The sequence below is a fragment of the Equus caballus genome, chromosome 22, assembly GCF_041296265.1.
Source record: "Equus caballus isolate H_3958 breed thoroughbred chromosome 22, TB-T2T, whole genome shotgun sequence".
Classification (NCBI taxonomy): Eukaryota; Metazoa; Chordata; class Mammalia; order Perissodactyla; family Equidae; genus Equus; species Equus caballus.
Window position 1 is genome coordinate 1114830 of NC_091705.1, and position 24735 is coordinate 1139564.

The window sequence follows — 24735 nt, forward strand, 5'->3', positions numbered from 1 at the left end:
AGCTTTTGCACCTGTACACAGTAATTCGGAACACAAGGGTGTGGGTAACCTTGGCCGTGGTCTTTAATGACACTTCTTTACACTTGATGATCTTTCCTGGTTATTTCATTGCTGTGCTCCCGAGTCCCAGTCTTCTCTTGACTTCTTAGCTGTGGTCTCCATTTAAACTGATGACTGAACCAAGGTAGACAAAATCTTTCACAATTTCAGTGTCTTCATTGTCTACGTTAAAGTTGTGTAGTTCTTCTGTAGTCAGATTTTTATTGTCTTGATGTTCACATGTAGTCCTGCTTTGGCACTTTCTTCTTTCACTTTCGTTAGAAGTTATTTCAAGTCATTGCTGCTTTTTGCCAGTAAGACAGTGTCATCTGCAAATCAGATTGTTGCTATTTCTTCCACCAATTTTCACTCCTCCTTCATCTGAGTCTAGCCCAGTTTTTCATATGATACGTTCTGCGTATGGATTAAACAGGGAGATAAAATGCACCCTGACACCTTTGATTATCTAGTTGTGCATATAAACTTTAAAACTGTTGAATTCTGGGACAAGGGGTTTTGATCAGGGCAGGGAACACCCGTTTGTATTTTTACTGGAAATATATTAATCAGTTAATTTAGAAGAACCAACTTTATAGTTGTTGAAATCTTCCTATCCAAGAACTGACCCTTCCATCTATTCCAGTCCCTGTGTCTTTCTATAGAGCTTTAAGGTTTTTCTCACAGACATGTGCAGACAGGAGAGGATGGGGCACAGCAGTTTGCAGATTATGGGACCTCCAGGAAGGGGAAAGAGGTCGAGAGCAACAGAATAGAGTCTGCACCTCTATCTAAAATGTTGTAGCATAATCTTATTTTTAATGCATCTAGGTGCCTGGCACAGGAGTGTTTCTTATAAAACTATTTTTCTATACATTTGAAGTATTTTATAATTTAAAAAATTAAAAACAAATTTAGAAGTTAAATCAATTTTAATAGAAAGGAGTTAATTGCAAATAGTGATATGTCACATTACAGTAGTTTATTATGATAAATCAAATGACCACAATTTATGTATATTTTGGATATAAAACTATACTTTTTTATACATAATACAATTTCCAGTGTAATGACATTTCAATGAGGAAAAGATTGCATTTGCAGTAAATACCATCATCCCTGAGTCCACAGACCTAAAATAAGCCCTGTCCACACACCGCCTGGGGTGGAGCAGTCCCTGAAGAAGGAGCTCCCGTCCTTTGCCCTTTACTGCCGGGTTGACAGTCACAGCAAGGAAACTTTCTGGAATGTCTGTATATACCCACCATTGGGAATGCTCACCATCTAAACCCAAAGCTGTAAGAGTGAAATACAGAGCCTTGATCTTATGTTTTAATCTCTGCAGCCAAAGTCAAAAGGACAACATTGAAATTGTTTTGTTTTACCATTTTCTTTTAGTCCTTCCTTTCTGACAGCTTCCATAATCTGTTTCACCAGTGAGTAGCAAAATTGGGAATTTTACCTAGGGAAATTACTCAGGGCCACTGATAAAAAGTAGTATTTTCCAACATGTGTATTTCCCCAGCATCTGGCATGTGGTAGACATTGATTAACCGTCTGTGGGGTGAACAAAGGACCCCAGTCCTCATGTATGCCCAGGGGCTGACGGCCAGTAAGCCACAGAAAATTATGGCATCACAGTGGCTTAATATTAAATGATGTCCTTCCGAAATGAATTCCAGGAGAATAAGCAGTCGCTATACAGAGAGGGACGCTGCAGCCATCTTACTGAGTAGTTTGTTGAGAGCTCTAACCTTTTCTTCCAAGATCCGGGTTTTTTTCTCAGCATCTCGCTGCTTCTCTTCAGTGACCTGCAGTGCTTTCATCAGGTGAGCATTTTCCACGTAGAGCTCCTTGAGCAGCAAATCAGATTTTGTGTTCTTTTCAAACTAGAGGGGAGAAAGCCATGCTTTATTGTGAATCTAGTGCAGAAATGCTGCATGACCAGAGCTGTTCAAACCATAATTGTGGGCTTCTTACAGATCTGATACAAACATTGAATGTAATGACAAGTTTTGTTACCTGGCATGAGAGAGGACACTGAGAATCTGATGAACTATGTGGTAGAGAAAATTTAAGTCAATTCTGTGAGAATCGATTTTACCATAAAATGAAAACATACAAAGACCAAAATTCCCAGGCCTCTAAAAGGACTATTCAGTGCAGTACAAAACAAGGAAACTGTCAAGAGTGTTTGGTTCATCTCAGTGTGCTCTGCAGGCCCATCATGTCACCTGGGACACTGAGGCACTGCATCCCCCTCGCAGCCCAGGGTGTGTGAGCCCAACACCACACACACAACAGCATAGGCGCTTCAGCGGTGGGGACAGAGACCACTCTCGTCACGAGCCCTGTTCAAGATAAAAAGGCAAAAGCCCATGCTGAGTTCGTTCGTTGAACAAGTGGTTCCTGAGCTCCCCATGTGCCAGGCACGGCCCTAGCCAGGGCCCGCTCTCGGGGAGCACACTTGTAATGGATGGAGAGAACCAGAAACTAACAGGCAGTGTGTCAGGTGGTAAGGAGTGCTGAAAGAAACCCAGGGAACAGACGGCACAGGAAGGGTGCCCATTTTGGTCGGGGTGAACAGACGAGACTCCAGGTAGGTTGACCTGTGAACAATGGTCTCAGTAAAACACAGGAACAAGTCATGAGGCTGTCTGGGAGCGGACATTCCAGGCAGAGGGAGGACTGAGTGCGAGGGCCCGCTGTGGCTGGGGGCAACAGAAATGGCTGTCAGCAGGCCTGGGCTGGACCAGCATGGTTGCCACTGCCGGAGAGGGAGTCAGAGCTGCCCTGCTGGCTGGGCGGGCACCAAGGGAAGGAGACTAGATCCTGCAGAACCTTAGAGGCCACTGTAAAAACTCTGCCTTGTACTCTGAGGGACACAGGAGGACCGGAGGGCTCTGAGCAGAGAAGGCCAGCCCTTCAGTCACGTTGGAAAAGGACCATGGCTGCTCCTGTGCTGGGAACAGACAGAAGGAGGAAACAAGAACACCAGTTAGGAGGCAAAGGATGAGGGTGGAAGCAGTGGGGGATGGGGCGGGAACTGGCTGGTCCTGCGTCCACCCTGAAGGCAGGGCTGATGGATTAGAGGGGCCCTGGTGGGCAGGGGGGGAATGCCCCATAACTCCAAGCTAGTGGTGGGGGCGGCTGCGAGCTCAGACAGTTCTCTGAAGGTATTTCTGTAAAGAGGAGCAAACAGGGAGGACCAGGGCTCTCAAGGTGTGTATGCAGAGCGCAGCAAAGGCCCCAGCAGAGGAGAGGACGGGTCTGGAGGAGGGGGACAGAGGGCTCTAGGCACAAGGGGTGGGGTGGAGAGGTAGGGGCGGTGGGGGTGGCGCAGAGCATGGGCGCAGGGAGGGGGCACAGGCTGCACTTCTGGTCCTCCAGTGAAACAAGCAGCTAATCACAGATAGGAGGAGGGAGGAGGTGCTAGAGGTGGGAGAGGAGCCAGGAGAGGAGGAGGAGGAGCAAGGAGGGGCTGCAGGTGGGACTCCTCGCCCCACATCCCACGCAGGTGCGAGGCCCAGGATCTAACTGGAACTAAGGTTTGTCAGGCAATGTGAGGGTATGTGAGGATATGACTAGAAGGTCACCAGGGGCAAAGCTGGGGTGAGGGGAGTCAGGACAGGGGACCATGGAGGTGCAGGAGGTGCCAGCAGGGGACAAACCTGCAAAGACAGCGAGGTCAGAGGGGGGCAGCTGTGCAGTGACCCCAACTGGGCACTTTGCACTGTGCTTCAGGACCAAGAGGGGCACAGAGATGTCACCCCACGTGGGCTCAGCTCAGGAGCCTCCCATCAACCATACTTGATTACGATGTGCTACCATCTCTCTACAGATGCTGCCATTTCCCTTGATTCCCCCAGCACTGAGGATCACTCCAGAGCAGCTGGCTTTGCGCTCCCCTTCTCTGTGTCTCTGCTCCCTCCCTGACTGCCTGAGACTAAAAGCTCTCTCCATCTGGCAGCTGCAGCCTTCCCTGCTTTCCTTTTGTCTTTGCTCCCTATAGCAGCCCAGTTCTTTCTTTTTTTTCCCTCCCCAAAGCCCCAGTACATAGTTGTATATTCTGGTTCTAAGTCCTTCCAGTTCTTCTATGTGAGCTAGGGCCACAGCCTGCGAGTGCTGTTTCTGTGCCCGGAGTGAACTGGGCCGCCAAAGCGGAGTGCATGGAACGTTAACCACTAGGTCATCAGGGCTGGCTCCCGAGTTCCTTCTCTTTTCCCCAGACTGATTTCTTTAAAAATATAGATCATGCTCTTACTTAAAATCTTCCACAGGGCCGGCCCCGTGGCCAAGTGGTTAAGTTCATGCCCTCCGCTTCAGCGGCCCAAGGTTCAGATCCTGGGCACGGACATGGCACCACTCATCAGGCCATGTTGAGGCGGTATCCCATGTGCCACAAGTAGAAGGACTACAACTAAAATATACAACTATACACTGGGGGGATTCGGGGAGAAAAAGCAGAAAAAAAAAATCTTCCAATGGCTTCTAATTGCAATTAAAAGGAAATCCAAATTCCTGGCCTTGTGGGGGCCCTGCGTACCTGTACTTGCCCATCAGTTCACAGCAGCCACAAGAACCTCCTCGATGGCCTTCTGATGTGCCAGGGTGGATCCCGGCTAAGAACATTTGTCTGCACTGCTCCCTCAGCCTGGAATGCACCTCCTCCTGGGGTGTGGCATGTCCCCCTGACACGTGAAGACACATGGGGTCCTGTTACGGCCGTCCCAGTGATTGAGGGTGCTACCGGCACTGAGCCCTACAGCACGCACGACGGTCCTACCCAGTGAGCAATTCTCTCTTCCAAAATGCCAAGCTGGCCTCTGTTAGGGGACACAGCTAGACATTCCCATGGCTGGGACATTAGGTGTCTGCTCCCATACCGTCTCCTCGACATGGTACCCAGACCATTCCCGACTCCCCTCCATCTCAATTTCTCTTCTTCAGAGCACTTCTCACAGCCTGAGGTCATTTACCTTTGTTGCCTGTCCCCACCTCCAGAATGTAAGGTCCCTGAGGGCTCATCTCAGGGTCTACCTGGAACAGTGGTGATCAGAGAACACCTGCTGAATGACTGAATGAACGAATGAATGAATGTCCTTTCTGAGATGATGTGAACACCTCAAAAATACATCTTAAAACAGTTCCCCAAAGAAAATAAGCACAATGTACATACAAATATAGTGCAAGGTATATATTTAGTAAAACCAGTTTTCTACTGATTGCTTTTAATTGTTAATCTTCTGAAAAAAATTTGTAAATTCAGATTCTCAAAATGAGGTTTAGACAGAGCCCCAGATTCAGTGGTTCCAGAGGAACATGGGGTTCTCGAGTTCTGTAACAAGACAGTCTCCCCTGATCAGCTACGTGAACACCCGTAAAAAAAACATCCGCATGACCGTGTGGGCACGGAATGACAGGACCGTCACCCACCTGCTCCTTCAGCTCACCCACTTTCTCCTGTAGGAGCATTTCCAGATTCTCCAGAATCATCTCCACTTCTTCTACCCGCTCTTCTGTGTCTTTAAGTTGTTTTTCCTGTTCTTCCTGCCACAAAAGGAGGTTACAAACCAGTATTTTACATTTGAAAAAGAATCAGCTCAGGCTTATTTACCTTAGAAGGGAAATTAGCTACACTGTACAAATCTGGGGGAACTGTGAGTAACTGTTTATCTGTACGAGTAATAGTTAAATAGTTAACTAGTTAATGGCCGTTTGGTCACAGCCACAAAGCTGTCGTTTCTCCTTGTAGTTCAAGGAGAATTAGCAGACTGCTTTGTCCTAGGAATTTAATCAGAAATGACTAACAGTGAGTTTCCCCAAACGTGTTACTATTTCCAAAGGGTTTCTGATTACAGTTCTCTGTTCTGCCAATAATCTGTCACAGCTTAACTTCATCGCCAGCTTAACATTTCTGCATAAGGCCGGCAGGTTACTCCTCCCTAGACTAACACTGAATCCACCTTTCAAGTCTGGCTCTGACTGCTTCCTCATGCAGGTGCCCCACCCTGGCTCCTGATCTCACACTCCTCCCTCCCTGGGTTTTTCCTCACCAACTGTGACATTGTGACATTCAGGGTGGAGTTGTTTTCTCAGCCTTTTAAACACTTAGATTGGGTGTACACATGCCACAGACCCTTCTGCACTTTAAAAGTGCTAACTCATTGATGCCTCGAAATAATGCTTTGAGGCGAGTACCACTGGTATCCGAATTTTACAGATGAGGAATCTGAAGCACAGAGAGGTTAAGTGGCCCAAGGTCTTTCAACTGGGAGGTGGTGGAGAATTCCAATCTCTGCAGTCCATGCTCTGAGCCAGCGTGCCCTGCTTCCCCTTGAGGCAGCACTCTGTTTCTGTATCTCTGCACACCTAGTCAGGCACACAGGCAGGACCCCTAAGTCTGCGCCAATACCTTCTGACCTCTTTTCCCACTGCCCTCCCCCTCCCACCCTGTGACCCTTGTTATCCTCAAACATGCGAAGGGCATACCCACCTCAGGGCCTTCACATGTGCTGCTCCTGTTGCCTGCAGCACTCCTTCCCCAGCTAAGTGGATGGCTTGCTCGCTCAACTCCCTCAGGTCTTGGCTCAAGTACCAACTTGGCGAGGCCCTCTCTGGCCACTCCATTTACAGTGGCAAAGCCCCTGCGCCTCAGCACTCATCACCCTCTGCTATGCTCTCCACGCACATCACTCACTGCTTGTTTCTCGGTTCTCTGTCTCCCCAGCACCACTGGCATGTGGGCTCCAGGAGGGCGCAGATTTCCACCTGGTGTGTTCATTGTGATGCCTACGTCAGTGTGTACCCCATGAATAACTTCTGTGCTCCTCGTGCCTGTGCATGGATCTTTTTCAGTCTGCATAATGGTTTAAGATTCACTTTAAATTAGATGCATCATTTGGAAACTGGGAGTGTTCATGTAAAAATCTAGTTTCTGGCTTTTCTTTGAAATCAGGAGAATTGGCACACTGGAGCCTGCACTCTCACAGGGCTACACAGGTGGGACCACTGCCCGTTGCCTCACTCATGGCCTCTGTCCCCACATCTCGGGCCCGGTAAGCAGTTTGAGTGTGTGGCCCCTAACAAGCAGCCATGTGGCCCACTGCATACGCACGCAGCCCCTGAAGACAGACTGTCTGGGAGGACCTGTGGCCCCAGGTTGGAGAGAGCTTCAGAGTCAGCTGGATCAACACTCCTGGAGCGGGGGAGACACCCTCCCCAAGAGGCTCGCCGCCCCTCCCTGATCCATCCTCAGCATCTGTTAGAGCCCTTTACTGTTCACGATGCAGAGCAGGGCCCTGCAGCTTCTCCACGACCAGTCCTCGAGGAGCCGCGCGGCTGTCAGGGGTCTTCCCCTAGACACTTGGGCAGGTTTTGGCTGAGTTACCAGTGATCCAATCTCACCTTCCCCATTACCGACAATTGGTCCTTGGGGCCCTTGTCACCACTCACCCGCTGTGTTTCCAGCCGCCTCCCCTCCTCCTCATGGAGGCTGCACTCCTCACGGAGCTGCTGAGCCACCCGCTGCTCCCCTTCCAGCAGCTGCTGCAGCTCGGCCACATGGCCCCAAGGCACCAGCAGCTCCATCTGCTCCTGCAGCTGGTGGACCTCCCGCGAGTGCTGAGCCTGTGCCAGCCTCAGCTTCAGGCTGGCTCCGTGCAACTGCAGAGGGGAGAAGGCCACACAGTTTGAGTACAGCTGCCGAGAACGATAGGGTCATTACCAGACACGACAGCCTCCAAACTGAAAGGGTAAGGGAGGCATCCTTACTCCTCTCTGGCCCCTGCATCTGCAGCACAACGCGGGGTTCACAAAGAGCCCGTTCTCCTGAGTTCCGGCAGCCAAACTCCCAGTTAGCCAGAGTTTGGGCTCAGGGAGAGAGTCAAGAAGACTTTGGTCTTTAATCCTCAAAATGGTAACACTGAGACTTTCCACTGCATCCACAGGAGGGTCATGTTATACGTACAGTCCGTTCAGTTTTACTGTTCAGCATACTTCACTGCTAATTATTTAAAAGCTGTAACGCATGCAAGCTGTGTGCGGTAATTTTCTTCTAAGCGGGGAGGGTACACTCTCGAGACCGCCGTGAGGCCGGGCTCACAGAGGGTAATTAGACCAGTGACCACTGACAGGGACTTCGGAGCAGGTGTGGATGAACCACAGCATCTGACTCCCCAGCCACAGAGGACGGCCCAGAACTCACCGGAGTTCTGTGAACTGCTAGTGCTGAACTACACAGAACTCGGCCAATCCTCGTGGTCAGCAGGTGGGAGGCCAGATCTAAACCCCATCGACATTCACTCTAACTCTGGAGGCTTCTTCTAGAATACACAGAATTTCCATAGCACCCTAAAAGAACCAGCCGTGTCAGCCCCTTGTGCACCTCTAAGACCCCAGAGACAAGAGAGGGAGGTGGCTCCATGGAAGGTCACACTTAGGGCAGGTCCGAGGTGGTCACGTGGACACAGAGAAGAGGAGGGCACTGGCTACAGCCACACTGGGGCGAAAGCAAGGCTGCAAACCTCCAGCCCAGGCTCCCTTCCACAGTCACTGTGTCACCACGAGTCTCTAAGGGGCCTTCTGGGGGCCCAGTCAACACTGTAACATGTGTTACAGTGGTCATTTAAATGTTACAATGTAACATTTAAGACAGGGGTCACCCCAGAGACGACCTCACACGCAGTTCCCAGGATGACAGCCATCCCGCTCTTCGGGAGGAGAAGTGGGGAGAACCAGTTCTGAAACACATCACCACATGGAGCCTCCTCTGGCCTGCCTTCAGGAGCCATCCTGGGTCACCCGCGGGGAGCTGAGCCCGCAGGCCCTTGTGACTCCAGCGTCAGAGCACCCACCCACCCCAAAGGCACTCTTGCTCTCTGACCTCGCTCCTCGTCACCTCTGACGCTGGCTCTTCCTCTGGACACACTGCCCCATGCTCCTCACTGCCTCCTTCTACGGCCATCTTTCTGCTCTGACATCTCTCTGGCAGGGAGGCCGCTGTCCAGCCCATCGTGAGGCCTCTGTGGCCCTACTGCACTCTGCACAAGACAGAAGTTCATAAATGACCCCAGAGCTGAACTCCTCTGAGCCCTCTTCCTTTCCATCCTCGTGCAAGCAAGACTCGGGAGGAGGCTGAGCCGGCTCCAGAGACGCCTGTTCGACTGTCCAACAAGAAGGGGAGGACGTCCCCAGAAGAGCACCAGGCATACTGACAGCCAGGAAATAAAGGCTTTGTGTCCTGGGCGCTGGGGCATGGTGGTGAGCCTCTCTCAGCCACCGGCTCCTCCTGCTCCTCCTGTTCCTTGAGAGGCAGGGCTGTGCCTGCCCCTTGAGTCCAGGCTGGACCAACAGAATGTGTGGGAGGGACGTTCTGGAATGCCCAGGCACAGTCCTGAGAAGCTGGCAGCTTCTGTCTGCTCCTCCTGGGGCGCCTGGGTGCTGTTCTTCTCAGAGCCTCGCTGCTGCGCTACGGGAACCTCATGCCACGCAGAGGCCAGGTGTGGGTGCCCCAGCTGCCAGCCAACACCACGCACTGGCCTGCGGCGAGCCCTCTCAGACGCCTGCCTCAGTCGAGCCTTCGGACTACCCTATCAGACTGCAATTGCTGGAGACCCCAAGTGAGACAGGCCAGCTGAGCAGTCAGCCCGCAGGCCAGGAAGGATACAGACAAAGGGCGTGAGAAGCCACCAAGTTTGGGGGAGGTATGCCACGCTGCCACACAGAACCAGGATGGGCTTCCAAGGCCCGTGACTCATGCAGTGCTCGGCCAGCCCATATGCCCTCTCTGAGCTCCCAGGAAGCCCCTCCAGTGGCCTCACCCAAGCTGCTCTCCTGCTAGGACCTGTCCAACCTGCCCAGCTCTGTGGCCTCCTGGGCACTGCTTCTCAGAACCACCCACACACGTGCCAGTGACACCAGCTCCCTCCCACGTGGCTCCACGCGCCCCCTCGCATGGCATGCCCACAGGCTCCCTAACTGCCTGGAGGCTCCTCTTCCTCATTTGTGCCAACTTTCATCAATGTGTTTTTTGGGGGGGCCTCCTCTAAATCATGAGAAAAGGAGAAGCCAGCTCACATCGCAGCAGCACAGCTTATGTCAGGTGTCTTCTGCCTGTGACGACGGCCAACTCCTTAGCCTCAAAGGGCTCAGATCGGCCAAGGCAATTTCTCAAGGTTCCTCTTGGGCTTAAGAATAGAGAAGGGAGCCACCCGATATGCAGAGGGACCTCTGGGAAAGTGTCTGCTTGCAGTGGGAAGGCTGGGAGCCCACAGGAGCCCCTGACAGCACATCCTAAGTGTCTGCCCAGGCTGACCCCTCCACAGCCTCGGGCATCTCGCCCCTCACATGGGGTGGCCACTGACTGGGAGCCAGCCGGGGAGCCTGCAAAGAGGCTCAGCAGAGGGAGGTGCGTGGGTGCCACACAAGGGAGAACAGCACTGGGCCTGAGGCCGCGCAGTGGAGGCCCCTCCAGCCTGCGCGCACGGCAGCCTCTCTCATGGCACCTCTTTTCTCCCTGCAGCCCCGGGCCCTCCAAGCGCACCCACAGCTGGGTCCTCGCCAGGCGCTCGGCCCTCAGGGCCCCTCCCACTGTCACATCCCTGCATTCTCTCCTCCCACTCCATCACCCTCCTCCCCCAGGAAGAAGTGGCTCCCCCTCTCTGTGTCCCTGCACCCCACCCTGTCAGGGCACCCAACGTCCCTGCCTGGCCCGCCCTGCTCACACCTGTTTGTCCCAGACTGTGAGCTCCCCGCCCCATTGTATTTACACCACCCAAGCTGGCGAGCGCTGGAGAAATCCTGGAGCCGGAGAGAAGGCAGCGCCAGCAGGCACAACACCCAGATGTGTGCCATTTCAGTGCCTCTCTCTGTGCACCTGAAGTGTGAAAGGATGGCCCCACCTTGTTTTATTGTGCTTCACAGTAAAAAAAAACTGGTTTTCACGAATTCAAGGTTTGCGGCAGCCCTGAGTTGAGCAAGTCTGGGGGCACCACTTTTCCAACAGCATTTGCTCACTTCATGTCTCGGTGTCACAGTTCAATATTTCTCACAATATTTCAAACATTTTCATCATTATATTCGCTGTGGTGATCTATGATCAGTAACCTTTGATGTTACTATTGTAATTGTTTTGGGGCACCACAAACCAAGCCCATATGGCAAACTCAATCGACAAATGCGGTGTGTGTTCCGACTGCTCCACCGACTAGCCGTTCCCCATCTCTCTCCTTCTCCTTGAGTCTCCCTGTTCCCTGAGATACAACAATATCGAAATTAGGCCAATTAATAACCTACGATGACCTCTAAGTCTTGAAGTGAAAAGAAGAGTTGCACATCTCTCATTTTAAATCAAAAGCTAGAAATGATTAAGCTGAGTGAGGAGGGCGTGTCGAAAGCCGAGACAGGCCAAAAGCTAGGCCTCTTGCACCAAACAGTCAAGTTGTAAATGCAAAGCAGAAGTTCTTGAAGGAAATTAAAAGTGCTACTCCAGGGAACACACGAATGATAAGAAAGTGAAACAGCCCTATTGCTGATATGGAGAAAGTTTCAGTGGTCTGGAGAGGAGATCAAACCAGCCACAACATGCCCTTAAGCCAAAGCCCGATCCAGAGCCAGGCCCTGACTCTCTTCAATTCTGTGAAGGCTGAGAGGGGTGAGGCAGCTGCAGAAGAAAAGTGTGAAGCCAGCAGAGGTTGGTTCATGAGGTTTGAGGAAAGGAGCCGTCTCCATAACAAAAGTGCAGGTGAGGCAGCAAGTGATAATGTAGATGCTGCGGCAAGTTCTCCAGAAGATCCGGCTAAGATCATTAATGCAGGGGCCGCCCTGAACAACAGATTCTCCGTGCAGATGAGACAGCCTTATATTGGAAGAGAGGCCATCTAGGACTTTCATAGCTAGAGAGGAGAAGTCAGTGCCTGGCTTCAAAGCTTCAAAGGACAGGCTGACTCTCTTGTCAGGGACTAATGCAGCTGGTGACTTTCAGTTGAAGCCAGTGCTCACTTACCATTCTGGAAATCCTAGGGCCCTTAAGCCTTATGCTAAATCTACTGTTCCTATGCTCTGTAAGTGGAACAACAAAGCCTAGATGAGACCACATCTGTTTACAACATGGTTTCCTGAATATTTTGAGCCCACTGTTGAGACCTACTGCTCAGAAAAGAATATTCCTTTCAAAATATTACTGCTCGTTGACAATGCACCTGGTTCCCCTAAGAGCTCTGAGGGAGATGTGCAATGAGATTAATGTTGCTTTCATGCAGAACATCCATTCTGCAGCCCATGGATCAAGGAGGAATTTCAACTTTCAAGTCTTATTATTTAAGAAGTACATTTTGTAAGGCGATGGCTGCCATAGATAGTGATTCCCCTGAGGAATCTTGGCAAAGTAAATTAAAAACCTTCTGGAAAGGATCCACCGTTCCAGATGCCATTAAGAAATTTGTGATTCATGGGAAGAGGACAAAATATTAGCATTAACAAGAGTTTGGAAGAAGTTGATTCTGACCCTCATGGATGAGTTTAAGGGGTTCAAGATTTCAGTGGAGGAAGTAAGTGCAGATGTGGTGGAAACAGCAAGAGAATCAGAATTGGAAGTGGAGCCTGAAGATGTCACTGAGTTGCTGCGACCTCATGATCAAACTTGAACAGACGAGGAGTTGCTACTTATGGATGAGCAAAGAAAGTGATTTATTGAGATGGAGTCTACTCCCAGTGGAGATGTTGTGAAGTTCATTGAAATGACAACAAAGGATTTAGAATACGACATAAACATAGGTTTGAGAGGACTGACTCCAGTTTTGAAAGGAGCTCTACTAGGGGGAAAATGCTCTCACAGAGCATCACATGCTACAGAGAAATTGCTCGTGAAAGGAAGAGCTGATCGATGCAGCAAACTTCAATGTTGTCTTATCTTAAGAAATTGCCACAGTCACCCCAACCTTCAGCCACCACCACTCTGATCAGTCAGCAGCCATCAACACTGAGGCAAGACCCTCAGCCGGATTAGGACTCGCTGAAGGCTCACATGATGGTTAGCGTTATTTAGCAATGAAGTATTTTTTAATTAAGGTGTGTACTTTGTTTTTTAGACATAATGCTATTGCACACTTAATAGACTACAGTATAGTGTAAACATAAGTTTTACATGCACTGGGAAACCAAAAAATTCATGTGACTCGCTTTGTTGTGGTATTTGCTGTATCGTGGCGGTCTGGAACCAAAGCCGCAGTATCTGTGAGGTCTGCTGTGTAAGACGAGGGCACAGAGCTTGCTAACCACAGGGACTACTCTGACCCCAGGGTTTCGACCCTGCTGCCTTGGATCTGACACCAGGTCCCCTCCTCAGAGGCCACTCCAACACGTTCCTTTGGCTCTTCCATTCTATTGAAGGCACACCCAAAGGGACTGCTCATTGGCCTTCTCCCACCGTGAGTGCGTGACTAAACCGAGGCACAGCTCTGCATGTGGCTTGCTCAACACCAACCCAACCCTGGACTAGGCTTGACTTTACTTCTGAGCCTGGTAAGTACCTGACTAGCTGTGTGACCTCAGGCCAGCCCAATAACCTCTCTGGGCCAGAGTAGTCCAGCAAGGATCTGTCAGACTAAATTGCGTTGACTCTCCTCCCAGCTGGGACCCGGCCCCGGCCATCAGGCACACTCACCTGGTCTCGACTTTCTTCAAGGGTCTCTCTCAGCTGTGACTGCAACAGTCTCAGGCTCTGACATTCTTGATTTACATGTTCAAGTTCAAGTTCAAGTTTTTGGATTTGGTGACCCTGTTTTCAAAAGATAAATTTCACAAGTACAAGAAATATCTTAGCAGTCTGGAACATGTTTAATGCAGAAACTTCAGAAAATTACGGAAAAGCAAAAATTACAAAATTTACATCACCCGTGATCCCAGCAGCCTGAGCACTACACCTGACCCTGCGCGTGTGATCTGTTACCTTCCTCTGCAAACATGCATTTCTAGTGGGAAGACTGGCGCCGTGACGTGGGCTCTGCTTTCCCCCTTACCTCCCCTCGGGCATTCCCCATGACATGAGATATTATTTGGAAGCACGACTGTTACACGCCTGCACCATAATTAACTCCCTCATTCAGTACTGTCGATGATTTCCGCTGATTCCAACTCTGTTAGCTATTACAGATACCACAGCAATAACAACACTTCCAGCGAAGTCTTCCACAATGCTCGGGAAAAATTCCCCCAAGTAGAATCAGGAAGTCAGAGTAGACTGACAACCTTGAGGCTCTTGATATATATTTTGCCAAACTGTCCTCCAGAGAGATCATATGCGTTTATTCTCTATCAGCAGGATTTAATTCCTTTCTGCAGCTTTTTCTAGATATCAGGGATTTGCAAAAGCTGCTGAAGTCACGTGTTTTCCAGGACCTGCTTGCTAGGTCCCTGGCTTCACTGCAGGGCGGCGCCCACCTCCAGGCTTCAGGGCTGTCCCTAACCTGTGTCAGGCTGCTTCTCTAGCTGCCACTCCTCCACTGGCCATTCACCTGCAGCTCCTCTCGGTGGGCCCCCTCCTCCAGTCTCTGTGTTAACTGCTGAATGGTGATGCGGATCTTTTCGTTTTGGGCCTGGTGGGTGGAGGCCTCCTCTCCCAGCCGAAGGATCCTGTGCTTGAGCTGGGACAATTCATCCTTGTATTTCTGACTCTAGAGCAAAAAGGTTGGAAAGGTGGAAAGGTTATTTTTTTAAACCAGCAGCTCGACTCAAGATCATTCCAGTGGCTCTCAACTAGGGACGCTTTCGTTCCACACGGCACATCTAGCAATGTCTCCAGACACTTCTGGTTATCACAGGTCGGGGAGGGACTGCTACTGGCAACTAGCGGGTGAGGCGCTCAGCATCCTCCACTGCAGAGAATGGTCCAGCCCCACATGGCCATAGTGCCAAGGATGAGGAACCCTGCTCCGTCCCCTAGAAGAAATGGGACCCATCTGGACTGCCAGAGGGGGTCAGACGCCACAAAAACCGAACCACTGTTCTGAAGACCTTTCACGTTTTCCTCATTTCTTCCATAGTTATTTCTAAGATTATTTTAAGCAGTTTGAAGAAAAACACCCTAATTAAACTTAAGGTATATGAATTTCCTCAAAATCTCCTCTGATTTTGTCATTAAACACAGTTTTCAGCAGGCGTTGATTGAACTGTATATTTCACTTTTTCTCAACAGCCACAGCCACAGCCCAGCAGACGGTGGGTGCTCAACAAGGCTCACTGGGTAACGAGCAAACGCACCGCAAGCTGAAGCAGGAGCTCGAAAGGAGGCCTTACAGCCTTTCACCAAGGAAATTCCAGTTATTTTCAACTGTTTGTCAAGACTATCTTCAGATAAACCACACTTTGCTAACTTGCTTTTTTACACAGCAGTCAGCTGTCGAGGCCCAGAGTTGGCCCTCGGGTCTCGTCAGGGCGGCGTCCCTGCCTGGCCCCAGCACTGCTGGCGACACCGGCCCCCAGGACTGCCAACAATCATGTCACTTTTCTGTGTTTGAGGGTCTGATAAACACATAATAGACCATGTTGTTTCAACTCGGATCATTCCAGCTTAGCAGGCTACACATTTTTCTTGTGCTGATTTCTCATTTTCTTCTCTGTAAATTAGTCACCATTGTGTCCTCTCCCAGGAACCTTGGTACCGAGTCCCTGGCAGTTGTGTCTGGTATAGAGCGCTCTTGTGTTTATTACATTCTACTGGGAAAATGAGAACTGTTTTTAATATTGATACACATTCAGCTTGTCCTCTGAGAACAGCCTTGATTTCATTATCAGCCAGAAATGGACTCTTCCTTCAACTCCTGGGATCAACCCACTGGTTGATTTTCTTCTATTCGTCTTTCACACGTAAAGTATTTGTTTGGAAATAATTTCAGACTTACAGACCACTTGCAAGGCTATTACAGAGAACATCTGGCACCCTCTCCAGGCCCAGCTGATGGCGTTTTCCTGGCCACGTTGTGAGGCACTCCCCATGCGCGACATATGCACACATGCACATGGCGGATTCTGAGCCACAGCTGGCAGCGTGTTTCCTAAGAAGGGGCGTGTGCTCTCGCATGGCTGCCGTGCAGTTCTGGCTTCAGGACATGAACCTTGAGGCACCACACAGCCCAGTTTTGCTACCTGTCCAGTGATGGCCTCTGGAGTGCCCTCCCGCTCCACCATCAGGTAAGGCCTTTTCCATGAGGTCGTTTTGGCCTCCTTGGATCTGGAATGTTTCCATAGCCTCTGTCTTTTATGACACTGACATTTTCGACACATACAGCCCCTCCCCTGCTCTCCCCTTAACAGTTTCTCATTTCAGGTTTGCCTGATGCTCCTCGTATTTAGACTCAGGTGATGTGTTCCTGCCAGAACACAGCTCAGCTGCCACTGTGTCCTCTTCAGGGCATCACATCGGAGGTGTGAGACGCCATCTGCCTCTGGGCGTTTGTATCAATCACCTCGTTAATTTCTAAATTGCATTCATCTGGGTTTTACTGCAGAAGGCAATATGAGATGCTAGCAGCTGTCTCCTGGGCCTATTTTAAAACAAATGGATACATTTGCTAAATAGGTTCACTCTGAATCTGATCAAGCCTTTAGGCCTAATTTCCAGTTTATAAGAAAAAGAAGGGACAGAGGATCACACTGAATGACACTATCAGGAAACAGCTGAACAGCTCCAGAACGTGGGATGACCTACGAGAGAGCTGCCAGGTGTCTTCAAAAAGTCGGCGTCATGTAGGAGAAACAGGTGGTCTAGATTAAAAGGGCTAAAGACACTGCAGTAGGCTGTATCTTGTAACGACATCCTGAACAGCATCTCCCCTCCCACATCACCTTCTGTAGTGTGACCTAGACATTTGCCCACCAAGAGGAGCCTAGAGCCCCTCCCCAGGGCTCTGCAGGCTCCTGGGGCGGGATACGGAGTGATTTCCAAGGTGGGCCAGGAGCCTTGCGCCTTCCACTGGGTCCCCCTGGAACACTTGCTGTCTCATGCCCCCCCCACTGCTCCCTCCAAGAGCCCGGCCCCCTGGAGAGGGTCCCCTAGAAGATTCGGGCCCCAGCCACCTCAGGCACCCTAGCTGTCCAGTCTTCCCAGCCAAGGCCCCAATGTTGAGAAGCAGAGACAGGCCGTCTGCTCTGTGCCCTGTCTGAATCCCTGACCACAGGCTCTGTGAGCACAATAAAGTGACTGTTCTATGCCTAAATCTGGAACAGCATTGATAGCTCAAATAATGGGTCAACCTCAACTGAATCCTAGTTCCAAGAAATTTACTATATAAAACATTTTTGAGTGGCCAGCCCCGTGGCCGAGTGGTTAAGTTCACGCACTCCGCTTCAGCAGCCCAGGGTGTCACCAGTTCAGATCCTGGGCACGGTCAAGGCACCACTCATCAGGCCACGCTGAGGCGGCATCCCACATGCCACAACTGGAAGGACCCACAACTAAAATATACAACTATGTACTGGGGGACTTTGGGGAGAAGGAAAACTTAAAAAAAAGTTTAAAATTAAAACAAAAAACATTTTTGAATAATTGGAGAAATCCAAATATGGTCTGAATACTGGACAATATTAGGTAATTATGGTGAAGTTTCTCAGGTGTGTAGCAGTATGGTAGTTAGGGAGAAGGTGTCCTAATTTTTAGGGGATGCATGCTGAAATATTTAGGAGAATATCATTTTATCTGTAACTTACTTTAAAATGGTTCAGAAGGCACACAAATACAGGGACAAATACAAACATAACAAAAGCACACACTGCACTGTTAACAACTATCAAATTAGGGTTGTGGTGTGTGGGTGAACAGTGTGTACTGTTCCACCTTTTTGTGTTTCAAGTTTTTAATAAAAAGCTGGGGGAAAGAAAACAAACGGATACCTATAATCCATTTCCAAATGTGTCCTAGAGATAAGCTGGGAAGGGGAGTTGGGGGGGGGGGCAGCCACTCTGGGCCCAGGGAAGCCCCAGAAAGCTCAGTTTTCCAAGGAGCTGGTCCTCTGGCAAAGGCAAAGTCTGAAGTTTTCACCTTAAATCAATCCATGAATTACCCTCCTGATGGAGAAGGCCCAAGCAAGGCCATCACGCCGTCACACAGAAACGAACACCCAAACCTGGGAGCCAAGACACACCAGCCACCCACGAGTGGTCTGAGGCAGTCTCCACGGCAGACACCACTCTCATCAGCCCTGTGTGGGAAGAGGCAGCGCCAGCAGAGAAAAGCTGTGGGGACTTATCCTGGAATGGAGCCAGGGTTTGAGAAGCCGAAGACACTCCTAGAACTAGTAAGTGAGTTTAGCAAGGTGGCAGGATGCAAAATCAACACACGAGAATTCAACTGTATTTCTATGTGCTAACGGTGAACATGCAGAAACTCAAATTAAAAACATAATACAGGGGGCCGGCCCGGTGGCGCAGCAGTTCAGTTCGCATGTTCCACTTCTCGGCGGCCTGGGGCTCACCAGTTCGAATCCGAAGTGTGGACATGGCACCGCTTGGCACGCCATGCTGTGGTAGGCATCCCACATATAAAGTACAGGAAGATGGGCACGGATGTTAGCTCAGGACCAGGCTTCCTCAGCAAAAAGAGGAGGACTGGCAGTAGTTAGCTCAGGGCTAATCTTCCTCAAAAAAACAAAAAACAAAAAACATAATACAATTCCAGTTTCTGGTCTGGCATGTGAAGAGCTTGCAAGCCATCACCCCCATCCTACCAACAAGAAAAAGGCTGAACAAGTTGAACATCAATACCTCTTCTTAGATCTGTCAGAGAACTGAGGTCACGGGGCAAACCAACACCCTGAAAACTGGAGAGAGAGATGCAGGGCATCACAGCTCACAGGAGCAGACGGCTGGAGCCTGAAACAGGAGGGGAGCCTGGAACCGCAGCTCGAGCGCTAGGCTGTGCCTGGCCTGGCTGGGCAGTTACAGGCCCTCTCCTGAGTCTCACCAGCTTCCCACAGTTAAGATCAGAGAAAATTCTCTCGTGCTTCCAGCAAAGGGGAAGAAAAGTGACTGCTATGGACTGAAGTCTGTCCCCCAGATTCCTATGTGGAAGCTCTAACCCCTAATAGGACTATACTTAGAGATAGGACTTTTAAGAGGTAACTAAGGTTATAGGAGGTCATAAGAGTTGGGTCCTAATACAATAGGATTGGTGGCCTTAGAAGAGGAAACAGAAGAGCCACGTCTCTCTCCCTCTATGTGCACGCACCAAGGAAAGGTGACATGAGGACATAGGGAGAAGGCGGATGTCTGCAAGCCAGGAAGCAGGCCCTCACCAGGAACCAAACCAGCCAGTGCCCTGATCTTGGATTTCTGGCCCCGAGAACTGGGAGACAATAAATTTCTGTGTTTAAGCCACTAGTCAAATGCTTACCTATGGCGTTTTGACATGGCAGCTCGAGCTGACCAACACAGTGACCATTTTGCAGTACTCTCAGAGCGTCTGTCCTCCTGCTCTCAAGAGAAACTATTTGACCAGAGTGTAACCAACATGGGAGAAGGGGACACCCAGCTCCAGCCCCTCCAGCCTTTCTGTCTCAGCACACACCTACCAGAGTGGCTAAAATAAAAACACTAGTGACAACACCAAATGCTGGTAAGGATATGGGGAAACTGGATCATACATACATTGCTGGTGGGAATACAAACTGTTACAGTCACTCTAGATAATAGTCTGGCAGTTTCTTATAAAACTAAACATATGCTTCCATACGACCAGCAACGGCACCCCTGGGCACTCACCCCAGTGAAATGGAAACTCAATTCATATGAGAACCTGCACAGGAATCTTCACAGCAAATTTATTTCTAATAACCAAAACTGGAATCAGCCCAGATGTCCTTTAAAAGGTGAGTATGAAAACAAATTGTGGGACGTCAATACCACAGAATATACTACTCAGCAATAAAAAGAAACTGACTACTGAAACATACAACATGTGGGGGGATGAATCTCCAGGGAGTTACGTGAGAAAAGTCAATCCCAAATGCTATACTCTACATGATTCCTTTTATATAACATTTTGAAACAACACAATTTTAGAACTGAATGACAGATTAGTGGTTGTCAGGGCTGGGGGCTTGGGGCTGGGGTAGGTGGGCTGAAGGAGGTGGGTGTACTTACAAAAGAGCAACATGAAGGGCCCTGCTGGAGTCGGGACTGTTCGTTATCCTGCCTGTGGTGGTGGCTATGCAAACCCGCACAGGGGATGAAACTGTGGAGAACTTACACACACGCGTGAATACACAAATAAACTGGGGACACCCTCAAGGACTGTATCGATGTCAATAGCTTGGTTGTGATATTTGTTATGGGCTGATTTGTGTCCCCCCCCACACTCATATATTGACATCCTATCTCCCAGGACCTCAGAATGTGACTGTATTTGGAGGCAGAGCCTTTAAAAGAGGTAATTAAGGTAAAATGAGGTCATATGGGTGGGCCCTGATCCAATATGACTGTTGTACTTGTAAGAAAAGGTCAGGGGACGGACCCCAGGGCCTAGTGGTTAACTTTGGCATACTCTGCTTCGGTGGCCCAGGCTCATGGGTTTGGATCCCAGGCACAGACCTACACTGCTGGTTAGCCATGCTGTGGCAGCATCCCACTCAGAAAGTAGAGGAAGAATGGCAGAGACATAGGCTTAGGGTAAATCTCCCTCAGCAAAAAGAAAAAAAAAAGTCAGGACACAGACAAGGACAGAGGGAAGATGATGTGAAGACACAGAGAGAAGTGGCCATCTACAAGCCAAGGAGAGAGGCCTCAGAATGAAATCAACCCTGCTGACAGCTTGATTTTGGACTTCCAACCTTGAGAACTATGAGGAAATAAATTTCTCTTGCTTAAGCCTCACAGAGTGAGGCATTTTGTTTGGCTGCCCAAGCAAATACAGTTCTGTAAAATAGTACCATTGGGGGAAACTAGGCAAAGCGTATAAGGGATTTCTCTAATTTTTTTTTTTTTTTAGGAAGATTAGCCCTGAGCTAACTACTGCCAATCCTCCTGTTTTTGCTGAGGAAGGCTGGCTCTGAGCTAGCATCCGTGCCCATCTTCCTCTACTTTATATGTGGAATGCCTGCCAAAGCATGGCTTTTGCCAAGCGGTGCCATGTCCACACCCAGGATCCGAACTGGTGAACCCCGGGCCACCGAGAAGCGGAACACGCAACTTAACCGCTGCGACACTGGGCCGGCCCCGGAATTTCTCTATATTTCTTACAACTACATATGAGTCTGCAATTATCAATAATAATTTCCATTGGAAAAAAAACAAAGATGACACATCCCAGCTTGAACACTTCCTCCTTAATAATTCAGTCCAAAAGCCAGTAAGCAAGACCAACTACAGAAGGTTTCTGTATATGGGGGCAAAGGGAGGACCAGTGTGGTGGTCAGTACCAAAACAGAGTGAGATGGGCATTTACACGTGGGCTAAAGGGAGACTGATCAAACAATAAATACATTGAAGATGATGGAAATTAGACTTCTCACTGTTAGAGGTATGAGTTACAAATATGGAAAGGGAGAAAACTAGAATTACCCCATGATGTTGTGTAGGAACTGCAGATATGGGTCTGAATTCACAGTTTTCAGTATAGAGAGATGTAACCATGTGCATGTGATTTTATGGATGTATATAGCACATTTATTCCCTAGCTCGATCCACTAACCGTGCCTGGAAGTAGAGACAGCCCAGGAGCAATGAGTACATGCAGTGCCCAGATCTTGGTCTTTAAACAACATTCTAGACTAAAAGTAACCAAGGGCTCCTTGGATAAATGACTGATTCCAGGGCTGGCGCAGGGGAAGTATTAGATGAACCTGGAAGATCTTGGGGTACCAGAGAGTAAGGACATGCTGAAAGAATGATCAGGACTGGTCCAAAAGACCCATAAACCACCTTGAAGGGGCTCTCTTTGGCTAAATCAGGGGACAATTTGAGCATTAAAATAGATACTAATGGTAACATATTATAACCCATTGCATAAAACAGGAATCTATGATAGTAATAAGTTGTAAATGAATAAATGAATGGGGAGAAGAGAAAGTTCTTCCTTACACTAGAATACCAATTAATAAATAAAAAGGAATGGTGGAATTCGTCACCATTTGGCCACTATCATAGTAATAATTGACTCCACCAAGACAGAAAAGATGCTACAAAAGTGAGTGAGCGTTTGATGAAGAACAGGATATTGACACAGTATCAAAATATCCACCCATAAAATACTCGTTAATTACAAAGGGAAAAGTAACTTTACTTTGGAGAAGCCTGGCCAATACCACTTAACCGAGAATCAAAGTTACCACCCCCAGTAAGGGGACAAACCATCGTACCAAGGATAGGATGAAATGAGGAGAACGTGCCAAAGATGCATAATGTAAATCTAATCAAAAGGAAACATCAGACAAACCAAACTAAGGGACTTCCTACGAAATAACTGCTTGTCATCTTCAAAAGTGCTGAGGTCCTAACAACCAAGGACAGACCGACTAAAGGAGACCAATGCCATGCACGGTTCTGGAGGGAGTGGGCGGCTGCGGCCCGTCTCTATCCACACTGATGTGGGGGCGTGATGAATAGGCACTCACTCTCAAACCTTTCAGAAAAAAGTTCTGTACTTCCTTTCTCTAAGTTTGAAATTATGTCAGAATAATGACAAAAGGAGGGTGGCATTAGCTTCACGCCCGGGATCGATACTCGACCTGTGTGCTGAGCTCTTCCGCTTCAGAGCAGGCCTTTTCCTTGTCTCTCTGTAAAACCTCAATTTCTTTCCTGTTGAAGAAGCAAAATCAACAGTGTCACTCTGACCAACCAGCCTCATTTTTCCCAGTCATCGCCCATTGTAACGGATTCGTACATCGGCACCTCGTTCACTATGCCGCCGCCGTTGCTGCTCTACACTAGCTGCTGCCGACGATAACGCTCCAGTCCAGATCCCGGCCCTCGGAAACAGAGGAACACTGCCAGGCTCGTAAGGACACGCACCCTCCGTGACACTCCTCCATCACAATCATTAACGTTTCCTTAGCAAAACACGCAACCATTCACACCCAGCAGCATAAATAAAGACCCAAACAGCCTCACATCCACTGAGGGCTGCTGTCAAAGGAGACACCACTGTCAAACTTAGGCAAAAAATGGTTTCTAAAGAGAAAACAACTTTTAGATGTCAGAAATGCTCTGATGTAACAGCAATCACTTGTTGACTGCCTGCTTTGGATTCTATGCTGTAATCACCATGGCACTTCCATCAAATCAGCACCACAGGCTCAGCATTTTCAAGCTGAGCTCATCTGGAACTTTACAGTTGAAAGAGAAAGGCCAAACAAACTGTCCTGGCATATGGCTACACTAGCGGAAGCAGAAATCCACTGACAGGTACTGCCTGTCCTCCCCCACCACACACTCTCTCCCGCCTCGTGCTCAGGTCCCTGACCCCTCCCTCTGGCTCTCACGGATGGGAGTACCCCAGACCCTCCTGTGCGTCCCTTGTGCTCAGGTCCCTGCCACTCCCCCTTCCCACCCCACATCCCTAACTCTGATTCACCAAAATCAGACTAGAAACAAACTTTGAGAAAAGCACAGCTGAAACCACGACAAGGACACAAACAGATTTCACTGGCCCAGGAAGGCCCAGGAGCACCCCTGACCACTGCAAAAATACTCACTACTTCCCCCTCAGCGTGACGTGGAGTATTTCTGTGGGGTGAGAAGTGCCTGCCCAGGGACTTCAGAGATAAGCAGGCCTGGGCTGGAGCAGCTCACTGCGGTGCTGGCCGTGCTGCAGCACGCACACACTCTCCCTCACACTGCTGGCACCAAGGAGCTCAGGAATGAAGGTAGCTGCCAACATCTGGAAGGAGCCCTCCCATGCCTGTCAAGGCTGGTCAGAGGTCAGCATGTCTCACCCACATAGTTTTCTGGAATGCAGGGTTGATCTGTGAACAATGCCCAGTTTCTACAATACCTTCGAAGCTCATTCTACAAAGAGCAAAGGCGTCATAGGTAGAAGTTCTGGGTGGAACCACTGAGACCGGGCCCTTACCTCTGTGCATCATTTGTCTTTTCTGCAGCTTCAAGCTCTTGCTGAATCCTTCTCAGCTCATTTTTCAACAACGTGTTTTCTTCAGAAAGCCTATCCACCTCAATTCTGCATGAAAAATTGAAAGAAAGAAGAGTGGGAAGTCCCGAGCTGGCCGCCTCCACAGTCCGTGAGTCTGGCCTTGTGGTCGAAGTCACGGCGATCCCGCAGTCTACCTTTCCCTTCCCCAGATGACGGCACAGGGCACCCTCCTCCTCTTCCCTTTTCCTCTATCCAGGGCTAATGCGCTGTGGGTTGCATCTCCCAAGAGACAAGCTTCAGAAAACAAAGCTTTTCTCAGGTTCTAAAACAGTCCCACCATCAGTAGCTCACTAATGTACCCAGCACCTTGGTTCCATTTACTGTGTTTATAGCTGAGCTGTTCCTGTGTCTTGCAACCTCTAGCTTAAATATGAGTGTGCCCATAGTTGTTACCAATGCAAAATGAGTCCTCAGGTTACTACAAAGGATATTCACTACCACCAGTGAACTCCAACATGGGACTAAGAAACACAAGGCGTCAGAAGACCAAAACACATAGACACATTCTCCTCTTTGGTGAGCCCTCCCACTGCATCCCACATTCTGAAGTCAGCACCAGGAGG

The 24735-nt window shown here is 49.4% G+C and overlaps 1 protein-coding gene across 19 annotated transcripts in view; it reads right to left on the minus strand.

Annotated features, from left to right (window-relative positions):
• Positions 1 to 999: 999 nt before the first annotated feature.
• The window catches only part of NINL (ninein like), a 134682-nt gene continuing 110946 nt past the window's right edge, over positions 1000 to 24735 (minus strand). For 7 of the 19 annotated variants that reach the window (XM_023625974.2, XM_023625973.2, XM_023625977.2 and 4 more), the window contains 7 exons: positions 24095 to 24199; positions 22752 to 22821; positions 14550 to 14708; positions 13700 to 13813; positions 7492 to 7701; positions 5473 to 5586; positions 1000 to 1925 (listed from right to left, as the gene is read on the minus strand). In XM_023625974.2, coding sequence (XP_023481742.1) covers positions 1734 to 1925; positions 5473 to 5586; positions 7492 to 7701; positions 13700 to 13813; positions 14550 to 14708; positions 22752 to 22821; positions 24095 to 24199 — 964 coding nt within the window. In that variant the 3' untranslated portion in view covers positions 1000 to 1733. Of the gene's footprint in view, positions 1926 to 4582; positions 5587 to 7491; positions 7702 to 8920; positions 9078 to 13699; positions 13814 to 14501; positions 14709 to 22751; positions 22822 to 24094; positions 24200 to 24735 lie in introns of all 19 variants that reach the window. The other 12 variants (XM_070246988.1, XM_070246989.1, XM_023625976.2 and 9 more) reach the window with 8 other exon arrangements.